The 20,782-nt window shown below is 40.9% G+C and overlaps 1 protein-coding gene across 1 annotated transcript in view; it reads right to left on the bottom strand.

Annotated features, from left to right (window-relative positions):
• Positions 1–887: 887 nt before the first annotated feature.
• The window catches only part of LOC138851211 (neuronal growth regulator 1-like), a 40,380-nt gene continuing 20,485 nt past the window's right edge, over positions 888–20,782 (bottom strand). Inside the window, exons 4-6 of the mRNA XM_070080060.1 lie at positions 15,633–15,760; positions 5,695–5,823; positions 888–950 (exon numbers count right to left, since the gene is read on the bottom strand). Of these exons, the coding sequence (XP_069936161.1) occupies positions 888–950; positions 5,695–5,823; positions 15,633–15,760 (320 nt within the window). The remainder of the gene's footprint in view (positions 951–5,694; positions 5,824–15,632; positions 15,761–20,782) is intronic.

The following is a 20,782-nucleotide window of genomic DNA, read 5'->3' on the forward strand; positions in this document are numbered from 1 at the left end:
TTTAGGGGATACTGAAGTATAGTGAACTTTATTTAGGGGATACTGAAGTATAGTAAACTTTATTTAGGGGATACTGAAGTATATTAAACTTTATTTAGGGGATACTGAAGTATAGTGAGCTTTATTTAGGGGATACTGAAGTGTAGTGAACTTTATTTAGGGAATACTGAAGTATAGTGAACTTTATTTAGGGGATACTGAAGTATAGTGAACTTTATTTAGGGGATACTGAAATATAGTGAACTTTAATTAGGGGATACTGAAGTATAGTGAACTTTATTTAGGGGATACTGAAGTATAGTGAGCTTTATTTAGGGGATACTGAAGTATAGTGAACTTTATTTAGGGAATACTGAAGTATAGTGAACTTTATTTAGGGGATACTGAAGTATAGTGAACTTTATTTAGGGGATACTATAGTATAGTGAACTTTATTTAGGGGATACTGAAGTATAGTGAGCTTTATTTAGGGAATACTGAAGTATAGTGAACTTTATTTAGGGGATACTGAAGTATAGTGAACTTTATTTAGGGGATACTGTAGTATAGTGAACTTTATTTAGGGGATACTGAAATATAGTGAACTTTAATTAGGGGATACTGAAGTATAGTGAACTTTATTTAGGGGATACTGAAGTATAGTGAACTTTATTTAGGGGATACTGAAGTATAGTGAACTTTATTTAGGGGATACTGAAGTATAGTGAACTTTATTTAGGGGATACTGAAGTATAGTGAACTTTATTTAGGGGATACTGAAGTATAGTGTACTTTATTTAGGGGATACTGAAGTATAGTGAACTTTATTTAGGGGATACTGAAGTATAGTGAACTTTATTTAGGGGATACTGAAGTATAGTGAACTTTAGGGATATTGAAGTGTGTTTTTAAGTGGATACTGAATTATAGAGAACTTTTTTAGGTGATACTGTAATGGTTTTTAAGGGATACTGAAATATAATGCAGTTTTAGGGGATACTGAGGTATGCTTTCAAGGGGAAACTGAAGTATAGTGCACTTTTTAAGGTCTACTGTAGTGTTTTTTAGGGGATACTATAGTGTGTTTTTAAGGGATACTGTAGTGTGTTTTAAGGGGATACTGAAGTGTGCCTTTTATGGGATATTGAAGTGAAGTATGCTTTTTTAGGGAATACTAAAATACAGTGCACTTCTTTAGGGGATACTAAGGTATAGTTTACATTATAAGGGGGTACTGAAATATAGCGTGTTATTTTCAGGGAAAACTGAAGTATAGTGTTATTTTTTCAAGGGGAAACTAAGGTGTAGTGTGGTAGGTGAGTCAGGTGAATATATAAGAGGTGAAGTAGGTGATAAAGGCTGGTGAAAGCTGGCCTGGTGTTACTTGCCACCTCCGGTACCATTAAAGGTGGTTGTTAGGGCTCTTTGAAGACTAGAGGCTCTTGGTAGAGCTTCAACCCCTGGTAGAGCTTACCAGCGTTGATAGAGCTCAGGGAATTGCAGATATTTTTGTCTTGGGTTAAATTAGGCTGTGTGCGTGTGCGTGTGTGTGTGTGTGTGTGTGTGTGTGTGTGTGTGTGTGTGTGTGTGTGTGTGTGTGTGTGTGTGTGTGTGTGTGTGTGTGTGTGTGTGTGTGTGTGTGTGCTCCCCCCCTAACCCCTCCATTACCCCCACCACTCAACACCCCCTCCTCCATTTGTAAAAAATCCTCTCCCCAAGTGAAAGGGTGTGTTTTTCCTCTGAGATGACTGAATTGTGGAGGATTGGAAATTGATCATTCTTTCCAGGTCGTTTTTGTCGTCTCGGGCTGGGGTCGTTCTCGTAAGAGCCTCAGGCTCTCGGGCTGTCGTGGAGACGTTCTTGCAGGAGCCTCAAGCTGTCGTGTTGTCGTTCTTGAACGCTTAGGCTCTCAAGTTATCGTTGTTCTGACACTCTTAAAAGAGCTCCTTGCTCTCACATTGTCGTTGTGTCTCTCTAGAAAGAGCTCCTTGCTCGCAAATTGTCGTTGTGACTCTATAGAAAGAGCTCCTTGCTCTTAAATTGTCGTTGTGGCTCTCTAGAAAGAGCTCCTTGCTCTCAAATTGTCGTTGTGGCTCTCTAGAAAGAGCTCCTTGCTCTCAAACTGTCGTTGAGGCTCTCTACAAAGAGCTCCTTGCTCTCAAACTGTCGTTCTGGCTCTCTAGATATGTCGTTGTGTCGTGGCCTTGTGAAGGCAGCAAGTGGGGGGGAACCCAACGCAGCAGACCGGGGAAAAAGGGGGGCGCGACTCCATCACGCAGAGGGAAAAACGGCGACACGAAGCAAAAAGCGGACAGCCCCGGCGGCGAAGGATGACCCTGCCCATCGCCTTTTTAGTTCCCCTGTTGTGATTTATTACTAATTGTTGTTGATGGTGGTAGATAGTTGTTAGCTGTTAGTAGTAGTTGTTGATGGTGGTAGTAGAATCAGAAGTGGGTAGTGGTTGTTAGTGGAGGATGCAGGTGGACTAAGTGGTGAGGGTGAAATTAGTAGCCACTGATAAGTGGCAGTGGAAGAAATGGAAGCAAGTGGTAACCCCACTGCTAGTGGCTCTTGTAAGTGGGTGACAAGGCTGTAAGTGGTGAAGATAACTAAGTGGGTAACCCAAGTGGCGTTTCAGGGGATTAAAGTAAAAATAAGTGGTGGAAAGTGGTATTTAGCATTTAAAGTAGTGATATAAGTGGGAAATGAAGATGAGTTAAGTGGTAATGGACGCAGGGAAGATGAGTTAAGTGGTAATGGACGCAGGGAAGATGAGTTAAGTGGTAATGGACGCAGGGAAGATGAGTTAAGTGGGTTTGGGCGCAGGAAGATGAGTTAAAATGGAATGGACTAGGGGGAAGATGAGTTAAGTGGTAATGGACTCAGGGAAGATGAGTTAAGTGGTAATGGACTCAGGGAAGAAATGCCACTTTCATATCATCCAAAATTTCAAAATATCATCCCAAAATTTTCAAAAATATCCTCAGAATTTCAGATTCCTCCGTTTTTCAAGATATCTCTCAAATTTAAAAATATCTCTCAAATTTCGTATCCTCAGAATTTACAAGATATCCTCAAATTTAAAAATATCCTCCCCAAAATTTTCAAGATATCCAAGATATTATTCAGAATTTACAAGATATCACTCAGAATTTACAAGATATCACTCAGAATTTACAAGATATCATAAATTTTCAAGATGTCCTCAAATTTCAAAATATCACTCAAATTTAAAAATATCCCCAAATTTAAAAAAATCATCAAGATATCATTCAAATTTCAGATATCATTTAAATTTAAAAGATATCACTCAGAATTTACAAGATATCATCCAAGATATTATTCAGAATTTACAAGATATCATTCAGAATTTACAAGATATCTCTCAGAATTTACAACATATCATCCAAGATATCATTCAGAATTTACAAGATATCATCAAGATATTTTTCAAAATTTAAAAATATCATTCAAATTTACAAGATATCACTCAGAATTTCAAGATATCCTCAAATTTAAGATATCCTCCCAAAATTTAAAAATATCAATCAAAAATTTTTCAAATTTTCAAAATATCATTCAAAATTTAAAAAATCATTCAGAATTTACAAGATATCATTCAGAATTTACAAGATATCACTCAGAATTTACAAGATATCACTCAGAATTTACAAGATATCACTCAGAATTTACAAGATATCACTCAGAATTTAAAAGATATCACTCAGAATTTACAAGATATCATCCAAGATATTATTCAGAATTTACAAGATATCATTCAGAATTTACAAGATATCATTCAGAATTTACAAGATATCATTCAAATTTAAAAATATCACTCCCGAAAATTTTGATTCCTCAAAATTTTCAGAATTTCCCCAAATTTAAATATCATTCAAATTTAAAAATATCATTCAAATTTTAAATTTTAAATTTACAAGATATCATTCAGAATTTACAAGATATCATTCAGAATTTACAAGATATCATTCAGAATTTACAAGATATCATTCAGAATTTACAAGATATCATTCAAGATATTATTCAGAATTTACAAGATATCATTCAGAATTTACAAGATATCATTCAGAATTTACAAGATATCATTCAGAATTTACAAGATATCATTCAGAAATTTTCAAAAATATCCTCAGAATTTACAAGATATCATTCAGAATTTACAAGATATCACTCAGAATTTACAAGATATCATCCAAGATATCATTCAGAATTTACAAGATATCATTCAGAATTTACAAGATATCATTCAGAATTTACAAGATATCATTCAGAATTTACAAGATATCATTCAGAATTTACAAGATATCATTCAGAATTTACAAGATATCATTCAGAATTTACAAGATATATTCAAATTTACAAAAATTTTTCAGAATTTAAAAATATCATTCAAAATTTCAAAATATCTTAAATTTACAAGATATCATTCTTCAAATATCATTCAAATTTTAAGATATCATCAAAATATTCAGAATTTACAAGATATCATTCAGAATTTACAAGATATCATCCAAGATATTCAGAATTTACAAGATATCATTCAGAATTTACAAGATATCATCCAAGATATCATTCAGAATTTACAAGATATCATTCAGAATTTACAAGGCATCATTCAGGATTTACCATATATCCAAAATATCATTCAGAATTTGCGGGATATCCTTCAATTTTTACAAGATATCATTCATGTTTAACAAGATATCATTCAAGATTTACAAGATATCCAAGTTTTACAACACATCATGGGGTTTCAAAACCCCCCGGATTTACGAAATTTTAAAATTCAAGAAAGCCTCAAAATTCTAAGATAGAACAAAGGTTTCTCCCCCCCCCCCTCCCCCCCCCTCCCCCCCCTCCTCCCCCCCCTCCCCCCCCCCCCCCCTCAGGCTGGGTTTTCCCTCCAAAAATTTACATAAAGTGTGTTTTGAGACTTTCCCCACACGAAAAGGCTTCCCAAAAAAAATTTTTGAGTTTTCCTTTTTGGGAGGTTGAACACCCCACACTTTTCAAATTCATCCCCAAATTTTTACTGTATTTTTTGTCATTTTATATATATATATATATATATATATATATATATATATTTTTATATATATATATATATTTTTTTTTTATATATTTTTTTTTCTTCTTTTTTATATATTATATAACCCACACATAATCCTCAAAACATATGACTCTAGTTAAAAACATTCAACATCTCGGGATCTTTATTTGACTTTGCCATCCAGTGGCTTTTTCAAAATATACCATTCATACATAAATTGTCGAACTGCAACATCGGGGAAACTTAATTCTGAGGACTTCTCCCTTCCCCACTACGACCTCTCTCCTAAAACTCTTTGGGAAGGCCTCTTCACTGGGAATCCCCCCCGTGAATATGCCTCGTCTGCTCCCCGACTTACTATATAAGGCCGGATCCCCTTTTTTTCTTAGAATCTCCCCGACTATTTCTTGCCCCCTGCTGGGGTTGAGGACTGATTCCTCATCTTCTGTACATGGTTTCTGTCTTTTAAGTTATGTCTAAATTTGTATTGATAAAGCCCTGGTGGCGAAACGTCCCCTAAAATCTGTTGCCCTTTTTTCTCATTTTCAATTTTTCCTTTGCCCATGCCCACCCCAACCAATTTGATACAATTGATGGGAAAAATGCAAAAACTTCCTTTGTACCGCTCTGACAGGGCCCCTTACCCCGGGGGGACAGATGTAAACACCAGAGTCCTTCTCTTTGGCGTCAGGAATCAGTAGGATGCTGGTGGTAATTGGTCCTCTGTCTGTGGTGATGCTCACAGCCTCTCTTGTCCCGTCGTACGACACCATCTGTACCACAAAATATTGTCTGTACCACAAGATATTGTCTGTACCACAAGATATTGTCTGTACCACAAGATGCTATGATACTTAGGAATCATTAATGTCATAATAATAATAATAATAATAATAATAATAATAATAATAATAATAATAATAATAATAATAATAATAATATTTTGAAAAAGGTTGGGTAAATTACCAAATTTTAAAAAAAAAGGACAAAATGCAACTAATGGACTTTTTATTGGGGCAACGTTTCGCTCCCCAGGAGTTTTATAAAAGCCATTACAAACAATACAGGGAACAAGAAAAAAAGGCCCAAAATTGGGGTGAATACGGGTACCATTTGATGTTCACTAGTGGTAGTGGGTAGAAATGTATAGTGCCCAAAAAAATTTAAATTCGTACATGGAAAAAGGATAAAAAAGCTTTCTTGGGTAAAATAAAAATAGGTTGGACAAATAAAACTGGAATGGGGGCAGGTTGTTTCAGTGTTCACTCTCTGTGTTTTGTGAGTATAACAGGAAAACTAGGGAGGGCAGGGTTACTGTTTCAGGAGGTTTCTTCCCAAGATTTGGAAAATGGTGAAGCTGCCGTTGTTTTGTTTTAATTGTTTTCCCGAAACAGCGACGTTGATTCACAGTGTGGGGAAAATTATTTTTTATCACTAATTGGGGTCTCTAAATTTTCCCTTAAGATGTTTTGGGGAATTTCGGTTTTTTACACAGGCGTTTTTTGGTTGTCGTTCCTCTCGTATATGTGTTTTTTGGGAGGGGGTTGGGTTTTTGCTGTTTCACCTGGTAAAATCTTGTCACAGCCTACGGGGTATCCCTCCTCTTGACGGGTTCGTGGAGTTTGGGTTTTCCGGGTTAGATTTTTATTAAAGTGGAAGAAAGGATGGGCTTGGTGTTATTTGGGAAAGTACTTTTGAGACGTTTGGGCAACCTGGCTTTTGGGGAAAAATTATAATTTTGTTTTGGAGCGGGAGGGTGGGGGGTTGATGATCTGAAGAGCTTTTTCGCAGTTTTTAGAAAAAAAAGGGAAATTTCTCAGTAAAATGTTTTGAATGGTACATTCCTCGAAAAAAAATCAGGACTACAAATTCGTTTACTCTTGGGCCCGATGATGATCCCCTCTTTTTTTTATTCTTACGGAATAAAGGTGTGAGATCATTTTTATTGGTGGGTTTCCGAAAAACTTAAAATCTTAGGTTGTTTTCTATTTTGTAAATGAACGTCGGGGAAAGGGGCTTTCTTTGGGCCCTCTTCTTCAGTGTAAACTAAATTTCATTTAACTGCGTTGAGCCTTGCCTAAAAGATCCCCATCAAAACGTTTTGGAGTTATTAGGGAGGACATCGTCCACGTAACGTAACCAAGTGACGCCCAAGGGATGTTTTGGGAAAGTTTTTGGGCCCTCGGTGTTCCATGTATAAGTTGGCTATTTTTTCCCTGGGGCCCCCTTTTCCCCATCCCGTAGGTTTTTTTGGAAAGGTTATTGAAGGAAAAAGGTTGAAGTTAACACAGGCTCAAGTAAACCCTCTCCGGGGTAAAGGAAGATTAAGGTCCGGGGTTGACTTTGTCGAAAAACCCCGATTTTTTTTTTTTGGTGGGTATTTTTGTGAAGGGGGAAGCCCACCCAAAACTTTTTAGTTTTTGTTACGGATGGAGAGGTTAGGATGCGTTGAAAAAGGTCGCCTGAATTTTTAAAGATGGGGCGGGGCTGATTCCCCGGGAAGGCGGGGTTAAAAACAACCTAAACCAACACATCCTTTTTTTACCCAAGACCCAAAAACACAATATTCCTCTCAGACCAAAACACGTCAGGGAAAAAGGCAGGCTCCCCACAAAAAAGCCGGGTTCTTGCCAAACATCTTTTCTGCCTTCTGGGGACCATCAGCCCCCCCCATCTTAAACATTCAGGAAATTTTTCAACCGCATCCGTAACCTCTCCATCCGTAAAAAAAACTAAGCAGTTTGGGTGTACCCCCTTCCAAAAGTACCCTCCAAAAAAAAATGAAAGGGTTTTAGACGTAAAGTTTTACCCGGACCTTAACCTTTTCCCTTTCCCCCCCGGAGATTTTGTTGACTTGATTGAACCCCTGTGTTAACTTAACTGTTTTCCCCCCCGCCCCAAACAAAAACCCACGGATGGGGAAAGGGGTCCTAAAGGGGCCCTCCCAAAACTTATCATGGAACACCTAGAGTCCGGCACTTCGCCAACATCATCCCCTTTAAGGGCACTTGGTTACGTTACGTGGAAGTCCCCAAAAAACTCCCAAAACGTTTTTTAGCCGGATCTTAGGGAAGGCCCAACGCGGTTAAAACCCGCGATTCAGTTTTTCACTAGAAAAAGAGTCCAATGAAAAATTTCCTTTCCTCGACGTCCTCATTCACAAAGTAGACAAAACCCAAACCCAAATTTATCGGAAAACCCCCCAAAAAATGATCCACTTTATTCCCGTCAAAATACCAAGACCAAAAAAATCATCATCGGGTTTTTTCCCAAAAATAAAGGGTTTTAGCCTGAGTTTTTTAAGAGGAAAAATTATATTTTACCCAAACATTCACTGGGGTTTAAATTTCCCTTTTTTTTTCATCGGGTTTTTTAAAAAAAAAGAGCCTTCAGATCATCCTTCCCCCATCAACAAGCCCCAAAGAAATTTTTTCCCCCCGGGCCGGGGTTTCCTTAAACGTCTCAAAGTCTTTTTTAAAGCTAAACCGGCGCCATTTTTAAATTCCAAAAAGGATCTCCAGGGCAAAACCCCGCTCCCCAACCGTCAACCGGGGGTTTGGAAGGTTGTAAGATCTACGTAAAGGGAAAAAAAAGCAAAAAATTACATCCCCCTCCCGAAAACCTTTCGCATGTAAGGGAAAGAAAAAAACTTAACAATAATAACAACACCCAAAACCAATCATTTATTTAAAAACGCCCAATTGTGATAAAAGAAAACCGGAACCCTCCAACACAATTTACCTATCTGTTTTCCAAAAACAAGGGGGCCCCTCTCCGAAGTCTTGCAAGAACCCGGCTAAACCCCGCCTCACAAACCCTTTTAAAAAAGCCGGAGGGAAAAGAAACCCGCCTAAATTTCCCCAAAATTTGTCCCTATTTTTTGCCCAAAAACAAATCCTTTTACTCATTAATTAAAGCTTTTTTCTTCCCCTACTACTACTACCACTTGGGGAACATCGAAATTTACTTACTGTATTTCACTCCTGAGCCTTTTTCCCTTCCGTGTCCCGGTTTGTTTGTAAGGTTCATAAAACTCCGGAAAAGAAACTTTGCCACAATAAATGTCACGTTGGACTTTGTCCTTTTACATAATAATAATAATTTAACAATTTAATTTATTAAAAAAATTTTTATTATTGGTATTTTAATTTTTAATTCCTTTATTGTTTGTAAAAGTATTTTTGTAAAAGATATTATTGTTATTATTATTATTATGATAATTATTATCATTATTGTTTTTATTATTCTTATATTATTATTAATTTTGCTACCATTATATTTGTTGCTATTATTATTATTGTAATTGTTGTTATTATTATTGTTATTATTATTATTATTATTATTATTATTATTGCTGTTGTTGTTATTAATATCAATTACAATACTTTACATACGTTGAATATATAATTAAAGGCACATTAACATCTACATTATTGGGTTCAGAAGCTCGAGAAACACAAGTATTTTTAGCCAAAATATTTACGTTATGACTGTACGTCTCTGAACGCACCGTCAGTCTTCGTTTCATAACTGGTCGTTTTAGGAGACGTGTGTCGTTTACAGAGTCGTCAGCGACTTATGTGTGTGCTTCATGACTACCTTTGTGTGTGATGGCACTCTGTCTGTTGCTAGTGGCAATCTGTCTGTTGCTAGTGGTAGTTTGTCACTACTGGCACTCTGTCTGTCCCTACTGGCACTCTATCTGTCCCTATTGACAATCTTTCTATCCCTACTAGCACTCTGTCCCTACTGGTACTCTGTTCCTAGTGGCACTGTCTGTCCCTACGGGCACTCTCTCTGCCAATCCGTCGGACACTGCCCTGGATGGCCCTCCTGGAGACTCCTCTTTGGAGGCCAGAGTCTTGAAGGTCGACCTGCTACATGGGAGATCACTGAGTCTCCATGAACTTTCTTGTCTCAGGACTTCAAATTTCTCTGTATTTCGATCATCAAAGCGACCATTACCTGTTGAGACACACCATACACACAATAATCTCTTCTTACCTGATAAGAGACGAGGAAGAGGAGGAAGTAGAGAGAGAGACAGAGAGAGAGAAAGGAAGCTTACAGCACTTCGCCGTATCTCGCATCTGCTTGACAGTAGGGGTTGCAAGATTCTGTATGAGGCACAAGTACGCTCACACCTTGAGTATGCTCCACTTTCTTGGTTTGCCTGCCCCCCCCCTTCTCATCTGTGACTGCTTGACAGAGTAGAGAAGAACAGAGCAAGACGTCTCATCTCTCGCCTGGACTCATCCTGGATAGATCTGTCATTTCAGCAGAGCCTTCAATACAGGAGGGATGTGGGTGGCCTTACTGTTATGTACAAGACCAATATTGTCAAAGTACCACACTTGGATCCACTTCGAGGACAGCATGAAACAAGTTTTATGCCACAAGACGGGCAGAAAACAGCAACTTCACTCTGGCTGTACCCTTCTCCAGATCCTATATCCCCAGGATGACTCGAGTATGGAACACATTTGTACAGCATAATGATGTCAACGAGATAAAGTCAGTTGATCAAATGAAAATGCTGGCCCACAGATGGCTCCAACTTCATCCTGTTCCCTACTTGTATGTCTCATAACAATAAAAATGCTTTCAAATGAGCTGATGTAGGTAACAGCTCTTAGCTTGTCAATAAAGTTAGGGATCCTTAACCTGTAAATAGCTTGTCAATAAAGTTAGGGAGCCTTAACTTTGTCAAACCCTGTGTAAAGAAAGAGAGAGAGAGAGAGAGAGAGAGAGAGAGAGAGAGAGAGAGAGAGAGAGAGAGAGAGAGAGAGAGAGAGAGAGAGAGAGAGAGAGAGAGAGAGAGAGAGAGAGGAGCCAGAGAGGAGTAAAGGAAAGAATGAGAAATTTGAACAGACAGCATTTCACAAGAAGTGTAATTAAGGAGATGAGAAACGAGGAAGAGATGGAGGTAGAGAGAGAGAGAGAGGGAGAGAGAGAGAGAGAGAGAGAGAGAGAGAGAGAGAGAGAGAGAGAGAGAGAGAGAGAATATGAGAAAGAGAAGAAAGAGAGGGTTAAAAGATAAAAAAGAGAGAATTGAACACACAACATTTCATAAATGTAACTAAGGAGATAAGATAACTGGGAGAAAGGGAATATAAATAGACAAGAACGAATAATAAGTAGAAAAAACAGGGAGAGGGGAAAATAAAGGGGGCAGGAGAGAAGAGATAAAAGCGAGAAGAGGGAAATAAGGGTTAAAGGGGAATAGGAAGATGAAGAAGAGAATAAGAACAAAGAATATTAATTATTTAGCTTCTTCCAGTCTTCTTATTCCAGTCTTCTTATTCCAGTCTTCTTCTTTCAGTCTTCTTATTCCAGTCTTCTTATTCCAGTCTTCTCTTCCAGTCTTCTTATTCCAGTCTTCTTATTCCAGTCTTCTTATTCCAGTCTTCTTATTCCAGTCTTCTTATTCCAGTCTTCTTATTCCAGTCTTCTCTTCCAGTCTTTTTATTTCAGTCTTCTTATTCCAGTCTTCTTATTCCAGTCTTCTTATTCCAGTCTTCTTATTCCAGTCTTCTTATTCCAGTCTTCTTATTCCAGTCTTCTTCTTCTAATCTCCTTATTCCAGTCTTCTTATTCCAGTCTTGTTATTCCAGTCTTCTTATTCCAGTCTTCTTATTCCGGTCTTCTTATTCCAGTCTTCTTATTCCAGTCTTCTTATTCCAGTCTTCTTATTCCAGTCTTCTTATTCCAGTCTTCTTATTCCAGTCTTCTCTTCCAGTCTTCTTATTCCAGTCTTCTTATTCCAGTCTTCTTATTCCAGTCTTCTTATTCCAGTCTTCTCTTCCAGTCTTCTTATTCCAGTCTTCTTATTCCAGTCTTCTTCTTCCAGTCTTCTTATTCCAGTCTTCTCTTCCAGTCTTCTTATTCCAGTTTTCTTATTCCAATCTTCTTATTCCAGCCTTCTTATTCCAGTCTTCTCTTCCAGTCTTTTTATTCCAGTCTTCTTATTCCAGTCTTCTTATTCCAGTCTTCTCTTCCAGTCTTTTTATTCCAGTCTTTTTATTCCAGTCTTCTTATTCCAGTCTTCTTATTCCAGTCTTCTTATTCCAGTCTTCTTATTCCAGTCTTCTTATTCCAGTCTTCTTATTCCAGTCTTCTCTTCCAGTCTTTTTATTCCAGTCTTTTTATTCCAGTCTTTTTATTCCAGTCTTCTTATTCCAGTCTTCTTATTCCAGTTTTCTTCTTCCAGTCTTTTTATTCCAGTCTTCTTATCCCAGTCTTCTTAATCCAGTCTTCTCTTCCAGTCTTTTTATTCCAGTCTTCTTATTCCAGTCTTCTTATTCCAGTCTTCTTATTTCAGTCTTCTTATTCCAGTCTTCTTCTTCCAGTCTTCTTATTCCAGTCTTCTTATTCCAGTCTTTTCTTCCAGTCTTTTTATTCCAGTCTTCTTATTCCAGTTTTCTTATTCCAGTCTTTTCTTTCAGTCTTTTTATTCCAGTCTTCTTATTCCAGTCTTCTCTTCCAGTCTTTTTATTCCAGTCTTCTTATTCCAGTCTCCTTATTCCAGTCTTCTTATTCCAGTCTTCTTATTCCAGTCTTCTTATTCCAGTCTTCTCTTCCAGTCTTTTTATTCCAGTCTTCTTATTCCAGTCTTCTTATTCCAGTCTTCCTCTTCCAGTCTTCCTCTTCCAGTCTTCTTCTTCCAGTCTTCCTCTTCCAGTCTTCCTCTTCCAGTCTTCCTCTTCCAGTCTTCCTCTTCCAGTCTTCTTCTTCCAGTCTTCCTCTTCCAGTCTTCCTCTTCCAGTCTTCCTCTTCCAGTCTTCTTCTTCCAGTCTTCCTCTTCCAGTCTTCCTCTTCCAGTCTTCCTCTTCCAGTCTTCCTCTTCCAGTCTTCCTCTTCCAGTCTTCCTCTTCCAGTCTTCCTCTCACTATCTTTATCACAACCTTCCTTCTAATGCTCTCTCATTTTCCTTCAGAATTTCCTTCAGATTTTCCTTCAGATTTTCCTTCAGATTTTCCTTCAGATTTTCCTTCAGATTTTCCTTCAGATTTTCCTTCAGATTTTCCTTCAGATTTTCCTTCAGATTTTCCTTCAGATTTTCCTTCAGATTTTCCTTCAGATTTTCCTTCAGATTTTCCTTCAGATTTTCCTTCAGATTTTCCTTCAGAATTTCCTTCAGAATTTCCTTCAGATTTTCCTTCAGATTTTCCTTCAGATTTTCCTTCAGAATTTCCTTCAGATTTTCCTTCAGATTTTCCTTCAGATTTTCCTTCAGATTTTCCTTCAGATTTTCCTTCAGAATTTCCTTCAGATTTTCCTTCAGATTTTCCTTCAGATTTTCCTTCAGAATTTCCTTCAGATTTTCCTTCAGAATTTCCTTCAGATTTTCCTTCAGATTTTCCTTCAGAATTTCCTTCAGAATTTCCTTCAGAATTTCCTTCAGATTTTCCTTCAGATTTTCCTTCAGATTTTCCTTCACAAATTAAAACCGCCTATAAAGTATTAAATATGAAATCAGTATGGGAGAAATCCTTCATTTATGACTCGAGGGCCAGGAGCTGGAGCTCAACTAAGGCTGGCTTACTGTACATGTATCCTTGAGACTTATATGTCAGAGACTAACGGAACGAGGTGTAGGGCCAGGAGCTAGAGTATTGTACATCTCTCTGTATACAGATTTCTCAGTGTATATACACAGAGAAATGTGTCACAGTGTATATACACTGAGAAAATGTGTCTTTCAGTGTATATACACTGAGAAATGTGCCTCACAGTGTATATACACTGAGAAATGTGTCACAGTGTATATACACTGAGAAAATGTGTCTTTCAGTGTATATACTCTGAGAAATGTGCCTCACAGTGTATATACACTGAGAAATGTGCCTCACAGTGTATATACACTGAGAAATGTGTCACAGTGTATATACACTGAGAAAATGTGTCTTTCAGTGTATATACTCTGAGAAATGTGCCTCACAGTGTATATACACTGAGAAATGTGCCTCACAGTGTATATACACTGAGAAATGTGTCACAGTGTATATACACTGAGAAAATGTGTCTTTCAGTGTATATACTCTGAGAAATGTGCCTCACAGTGTATATACACTGAGATATACTCATCATACAACGAATATATACTTCAGAAACGTCAGCAAGCATACGTGTCATACACTGCCTAAAAGAAACGACCCAAAACAAATGCAAGATTGATGAGAGAAATACACAGTATACTCATAGTATACACATAGAGAGTATACACATACGAAGTATACACATGGAGAGTATACACGTACAAAGTACACACATAGAGAGTATGCACACAAAGTATACACATAGAAAATATACACAAAGTATACAAATACACAGTATATACATACACAGTATACACATACTCCCTAATAAGACTGTAATGGGAACATTAACATTCCGTTCTTGAAAGAAATACAACTGCCACATTAACATACAAAGGTTGATGGCTGAGGGAAGGTCACCTTTGGTGCCAGTGTAAACACTGTGAGTGGCTGACCACTAGTTTTACATCGTGTTTACAGAGGTGTAAATTATGTGTTTCCAAGACCTTGCAGCTGTATAGCCCTTGTGGTTTAGCGCTTCTTTTTGATTATAATAATAAAAGAGAGAGAGAGAGAGAGAGAGAGAGAGAGAGAGAGAGAGAGAGAGAGAGAGAGAGAGAGAGAGAGAGAGAGAGAGAGAGAGAGAAAGTGTGGAGAAATAAGCATCAAGAATGATAATAATGAAAATATGAGTAGTGAAAATAATTATGCCAGAAAAACATTGAAGTTGTAATTATCATTAGTAACACTGAAGACACTTGTTATAAGTACTTAGAATATAAGTATTATGACCAGGATGGAACATTGCTTGATTATACCAGTGGGGTGGTGGTAGTGGTAGTGGTGGTGGTGGTAGTTGTGGTGGTAGTGGTGGTGGTAGTGGTGGTGGTGGTAGTTGTGGTAATGGTGGTAGTTGTGGTAATGGTGGTGGTAGTGGTGGTGGTGGGGGTGGTAGTGGTGGTGGTGATGTGGTAGCCGTGGTGGTGGTAGTGGTGATGGTGGTGGTAGTGGTGGTGGTAGTGGTGGTGGTAGTGGTGGTGGTGATGTGGTAGCCGTGGTGGTGGTAGTGGTGGTGGTGGTGGTAGTGGTGGTGGTGGCGATGGTAGTGGTGGTGGTGATGTGGTAGTGGTGGTGGTGATGTGGTAGTGGTAGTGGTGGTGGGAGTAGTGGTGGTGATGGTGGTAGTGGTGGTGGTAGTGGTAGTGGGGGTGGTGGCGATGGTAGTGGTGGTGGTGGGAGTAGTGGTGGTGGTGGTGGCGGTGGTGGTGGTGGTTGTGGTAGTGGCGGTGGTAGTGGAGGTAGTGACAGTTGTAGTGGTGGTGGTGGTAGTGGTGGTGGTGGTGGTAGCAATAATGGTGTTGGTAGTAGTGGTAGGTGTTGGGGGTACAAAATATTTGCAACCCATCTTCTATATACCTTACCTCTCTCTCTCTCTCTCTCTCACTCACTCACTCACTCACTCACTCACTCACTCACTCACTCACTCACTCTCTCCTTACACTAGTACTACTCTAACAGGTGATAACCAAGTGATAGTAACTGACCTTGTCTCGGTGGTACCAGAACACATGGTCTGGTGGCTCAGGACTGTCACCAACAACACAGGTGATGTTCAGAGGTGAACCCAGGTCGACGTACAGCTCTGGGCCCGGGGGTATCACTGCCCTGGGCTCTGCGATAGACAGTTATAATTTGTTTGTCCATTTTAAGAAGACTTACTGCCATCAAAATAATAATAATAATAATAATAATAATAATAATAATAATAATAATAATAATAATAATAATAATAATAATAATAATAATAACCCTGTATCACAAACTATTATAAGAATATACATGACCAAATAAATTCATAAAACACGTATATATAATCATATATACATAAATACATATTTATTTCTGACACTCATATCATGGACAGGTTTTATTAAAACGTTTTTGGGATTATATTTCCAAAATTTTTATTAAGTTGATGTATATTACTTTTTAGATACGATTCTGGTATAAGTAATAATTTATTTAGATTTTGAAGCGTAATTAGAAGCTTTTGATGCTATTTGGAAGTAATTTCAATACAGAAATTTGATTGTTATGTGTATATACTTGAGGATATACAGAAGGTGGTGGGGTAGTATACTGTGTGTATAATCTGTATACTCTGTATATTCACTACCACCACACCTAGTACACTACCACTTCACCTAGTACACTGCCACCACACCTAGTACACTACCACCACACCTAGTACACTACCACCACACCTAGTACACTACTACCACACCTAGTACACTACCACCACACCTAGTACACTGCCACCACACCTAGTACACTACTACCACACCTAGTACACTACTACCACACCTAGTACACTACCACCACCCCTAGTACACTGCCACCACACCTAGTACACTGCCACCACACCTAGTACACTACCACCACCCCTAGTACGCTGCCACCACACCTAGTACACTACTACCACACCTAGTACGCTACCACCACCCCTAGTACACTGCCACCACACCTAGTACACTACTACCACACCTAGTACACTACCACCACCCCTAGTACACTGCCACCACACCTAGTACACTGCCACCACACCTAGTACACTGCCACCACACCTAGTACACTACCACCACCCCTAGTACGCTGCCACCACACCTAGTACGCTGCCACCACACCTAGTACACTACCACCACACTTAGTACACTACCACCACCCCTAGTACGCTGCCACCACACCTAGTACACTACCACCACACCTAGTACACTGCCACCACACCTAGTACACTGCCACCACACCTAGTACACTGCCACCACACCTAGTACACTGCCACAACACCTAGTACACTACCACCACCCCTAGTACGCTGCCACCACACCTAGTACACTACCACCACACCTAGTACACTACCACCACCCCTAGTACACTGCCACCACACCTAGTACACTGCCACCACACCTAGTACACTACCACCACCCCTAGTAAACTGCCACCACACCTAGTACACCACCACCACCCCTAGTACACTGCCACCACACCTAGTACACTACCACCACACCTAGTACACTGCCACCACACCTAGTACACTACCACCACACCTAGTACACTGCCACCACACCTAGTACACTACCACCACCCCTAGTACACTGCCACCACACCTAGTAAACTGCCACCACACCTAGTACACTACCACAACACCTGGTACACTACCACAACACCTAGTACACTATGACAACACCTAGTACACGACCACCACACCTAGTACACTACCACCACACCTAGTACACTACCACCACCCCTAGTACACAGCCACCACACCTAGTACACTGCCACCACACCTAGTACACTGCCACCACACCTAGTACACTTCCACCACACCTAGTACACTGCCACCACACCTAGTACACTTCCATCACACCTAGTACACTACCACCACACCTAGCACACTTCCAGCACACCTAGTACACTGCCCCCACACCTAGTACACTACCACCACACCTAGTACACTGCCCCCACACCTGGTACACTACCACCACAACTAGTACACTGTCACCACACCTAGTACACTACCACCACACCTAGTACGCTGCCACCACACCTAGTACACTTCCAGCACACCTAGTACACTGCCACCACACCTAGTAAACTGCCACCACACCTAGTACACTACCACAACACCTGGTACACTACCACAACACCTAGTACACTATCACAACACCTAGTACACGACCACCACACCTAGTACACTGGCACCACACCTAGTACACTACCACCACGCCTAGTACACTGCCACAACACATAGTACACTGCCACCACAAATAGTACACTACCACCACCCCTAGTACACAGCCACCACACCTAGTACACTGCCACCACACCTAGTACACTTCCACCACACCTAGTACACTGCCACCACACCTAGTACACTTCCATCACACCTAGTACACTACCACCACCCCTAGTAAACTGCCACCACACCTCGTACACCACCACCACCCCTAGTACACTACCACCACACCTAGCACACTTCCAGCACACCTAATACACTGTCCCCACACCTAGTACACTACCACCACACCTAGTACACTGCCCCCACACCTGGTACACTACCACCACAACTAGTACACTGCCACCACACCTAGTACACTACCACCACACCTAGTACGCTGCCACCACACCTAGAACACTTCCAGCACACCTAGTACACTACCACAACACCTAGTACACTACCACCACACCTAGTACACTTCCAGCACACCTAGTACACTGCCCCCACACCTAGTACACTACCACCACAACTAGTACACTGCCGCCACATCTACTACACTGCCACCACATCTGGTACACTGCCACCACAACTAGTAGACTGCCACCACCCCTAGTACACTACCACCACCCCTAGTACACTGCCACCACACCTAGTACACTACCACCACACCTAATACACTGCCACCACCCCAAGTACACTACCACCACCCCTAGTACACTGCCACCACACCTAGTACACTACCACCACATCTAGTACACTTCCACCACACCTAGTACACTTCCTGCACACCTATTACACTACCACCACAACTAGTACACTACCACCACAACTAGTACACTGCCACCACACTTAGTACACTGCCACCACACCTGGTACACTTCCACCACACCTAGTAAAGTACCACCAGATCTAGTACACTGCCACCACACTTAGTACACTGCCACCACACCTGGTACACTTCCACCACACCTAGTAAAGTACCACCAGATCTAGTACACTGCCACCACACTTAGTACACTGCCACCACACCTGGTACACTTCCACCACACCTAGTAAAGTACCACCAGATCTAGTACACTGCCACCACACTTAGTACACTGCCACCACACCTGGTACACTTCCACCACACCTAGTAAAGTACCACCAGATCTAGTACACTGCCACCACACTTAGTACACGGCCACCACACCTGGTACACTTCCACCACACCTAGTAAAGTACCACCAGATCTAGTACACTGCCACCACATCTAGTACACTACCACCACACCTAGTAAAGTACCACTACAACTAGTACACTACCACCACAACTAGTACACTTCCACCACACTTAGTACACTGCCACCACACCTGGTACACTACCACCACACCTAGTAAAGTACCACCACATCTAGTACACTACCACCACACCTAGTACACTGCCACCACACCTAGTACACTACCACCACACCTAGTAAAGTACCACCACACCTAGTACACTACCACCAGATCTAGTACACTGCCACCACACCTAGTACACTACCACCACAACTAGTACACTACCACCAGATCTAGTACACTGCCACCACACCTAGTACACTACCACCACACCTAGTACACTACCACCAGATCTAGTACACTGCCACCACACCTAGTACACTACCACCACACCTAGTACACTGCCACCACACCTAGTACACTACCACCACACCTAGTACACTATCACCACACCTAGTACACTACCACCAGATCTAGTACACTGCCACCACACCTAGTACACTACCACCACATCTAGTACAGTACCACCACACCTAGTACACTACCACCGCGCCTAGCACACCACACCTAACACACCACCACACCTAGCACACCTCCACACCTAGCACAACACCATACCTAGCACACCACCACACCTAACACACCACCACACCTAACACACCGCCACACCTAGCACACCACCACACCTAACACACCGCCACACCTAACACACCACCACACCTAGCACACCACCACACCTAGCACACCACCACACCTAGCACACCACCACACCTAGCACAACACCACACCTAGCACAACACCACACCTAGCACACCACCACACCTAACACATCTCCACACCTAACACATCGCCACACCTAACACACCACCACACCTAACACACCACCACACCTAACACACCACCACACCTAACACATCTCCACACCTAACACACCACCACATCTAAGACACCACCACACCTAACCCACCACCACACCTAGCACAACACCACACCTAGCACACCACCACACCTAGCACACCACCACACCTAGCACAACACCACACCTAGCACAACATCACAACTAGCACATCTCCACACCTCACACACCACCACACCTAGCACAACACCACACCTAGCATACCATCACACCTAACACACCACCACACCTAACCCACCACCACACCTAGCACAACATCACAACCAACACATCTCCACACCTCACACATCTCCACACCTAACACACCTCCACACCTGACACACCACCACACCTAACACATCTCCACACCTCACACACCTCCACACCTAGCACAACACCTCACCTAGCACAACACCACACCTAGCATATTCCTTCCCCCATGAACCACCTCAGGAATTACACCAGTAAGCGTCCCAATTAAGACCTTCCGTCATGGAAACTCACCCATTTAACCCCAATTACCCCATTACACTTTTTCTGTATACGTGTCCTGCCCAAAATTGCAAATTTGACTGGCGGACCAGTCTAAAAAGACTGGAACTGTGGGTGCAGTTTGGGACAGTTTAATGGACAGTAATTACTGTCGGTGATTAGCCGTTCTTCTGTTTCTTCTGAGGGTAATTAGACAGTTAATTTTCCTGCCAGGAATTTTATGGTAACAGTGGTGGGGAAGGTTACTGCAAGATCTGTTTTCTCTCTCTAGGGATT

The sequence above is a fragment of the Cherax quadricarinatus genome, unplaced genomic scaffold (assembly GCF_038502225.1).
Source record: "Cherax quadricarinatus isolate ZL_2023a unplaced genomic scaffold, ASM3850222v1 Contig122, whole genome shotgun sequence".
NCBI lineage: Eukaryota > Metazoa > Arthropoda > Malacostraca > Decapoda > Parastacidae > Cherax > Cherax quadricarinatus.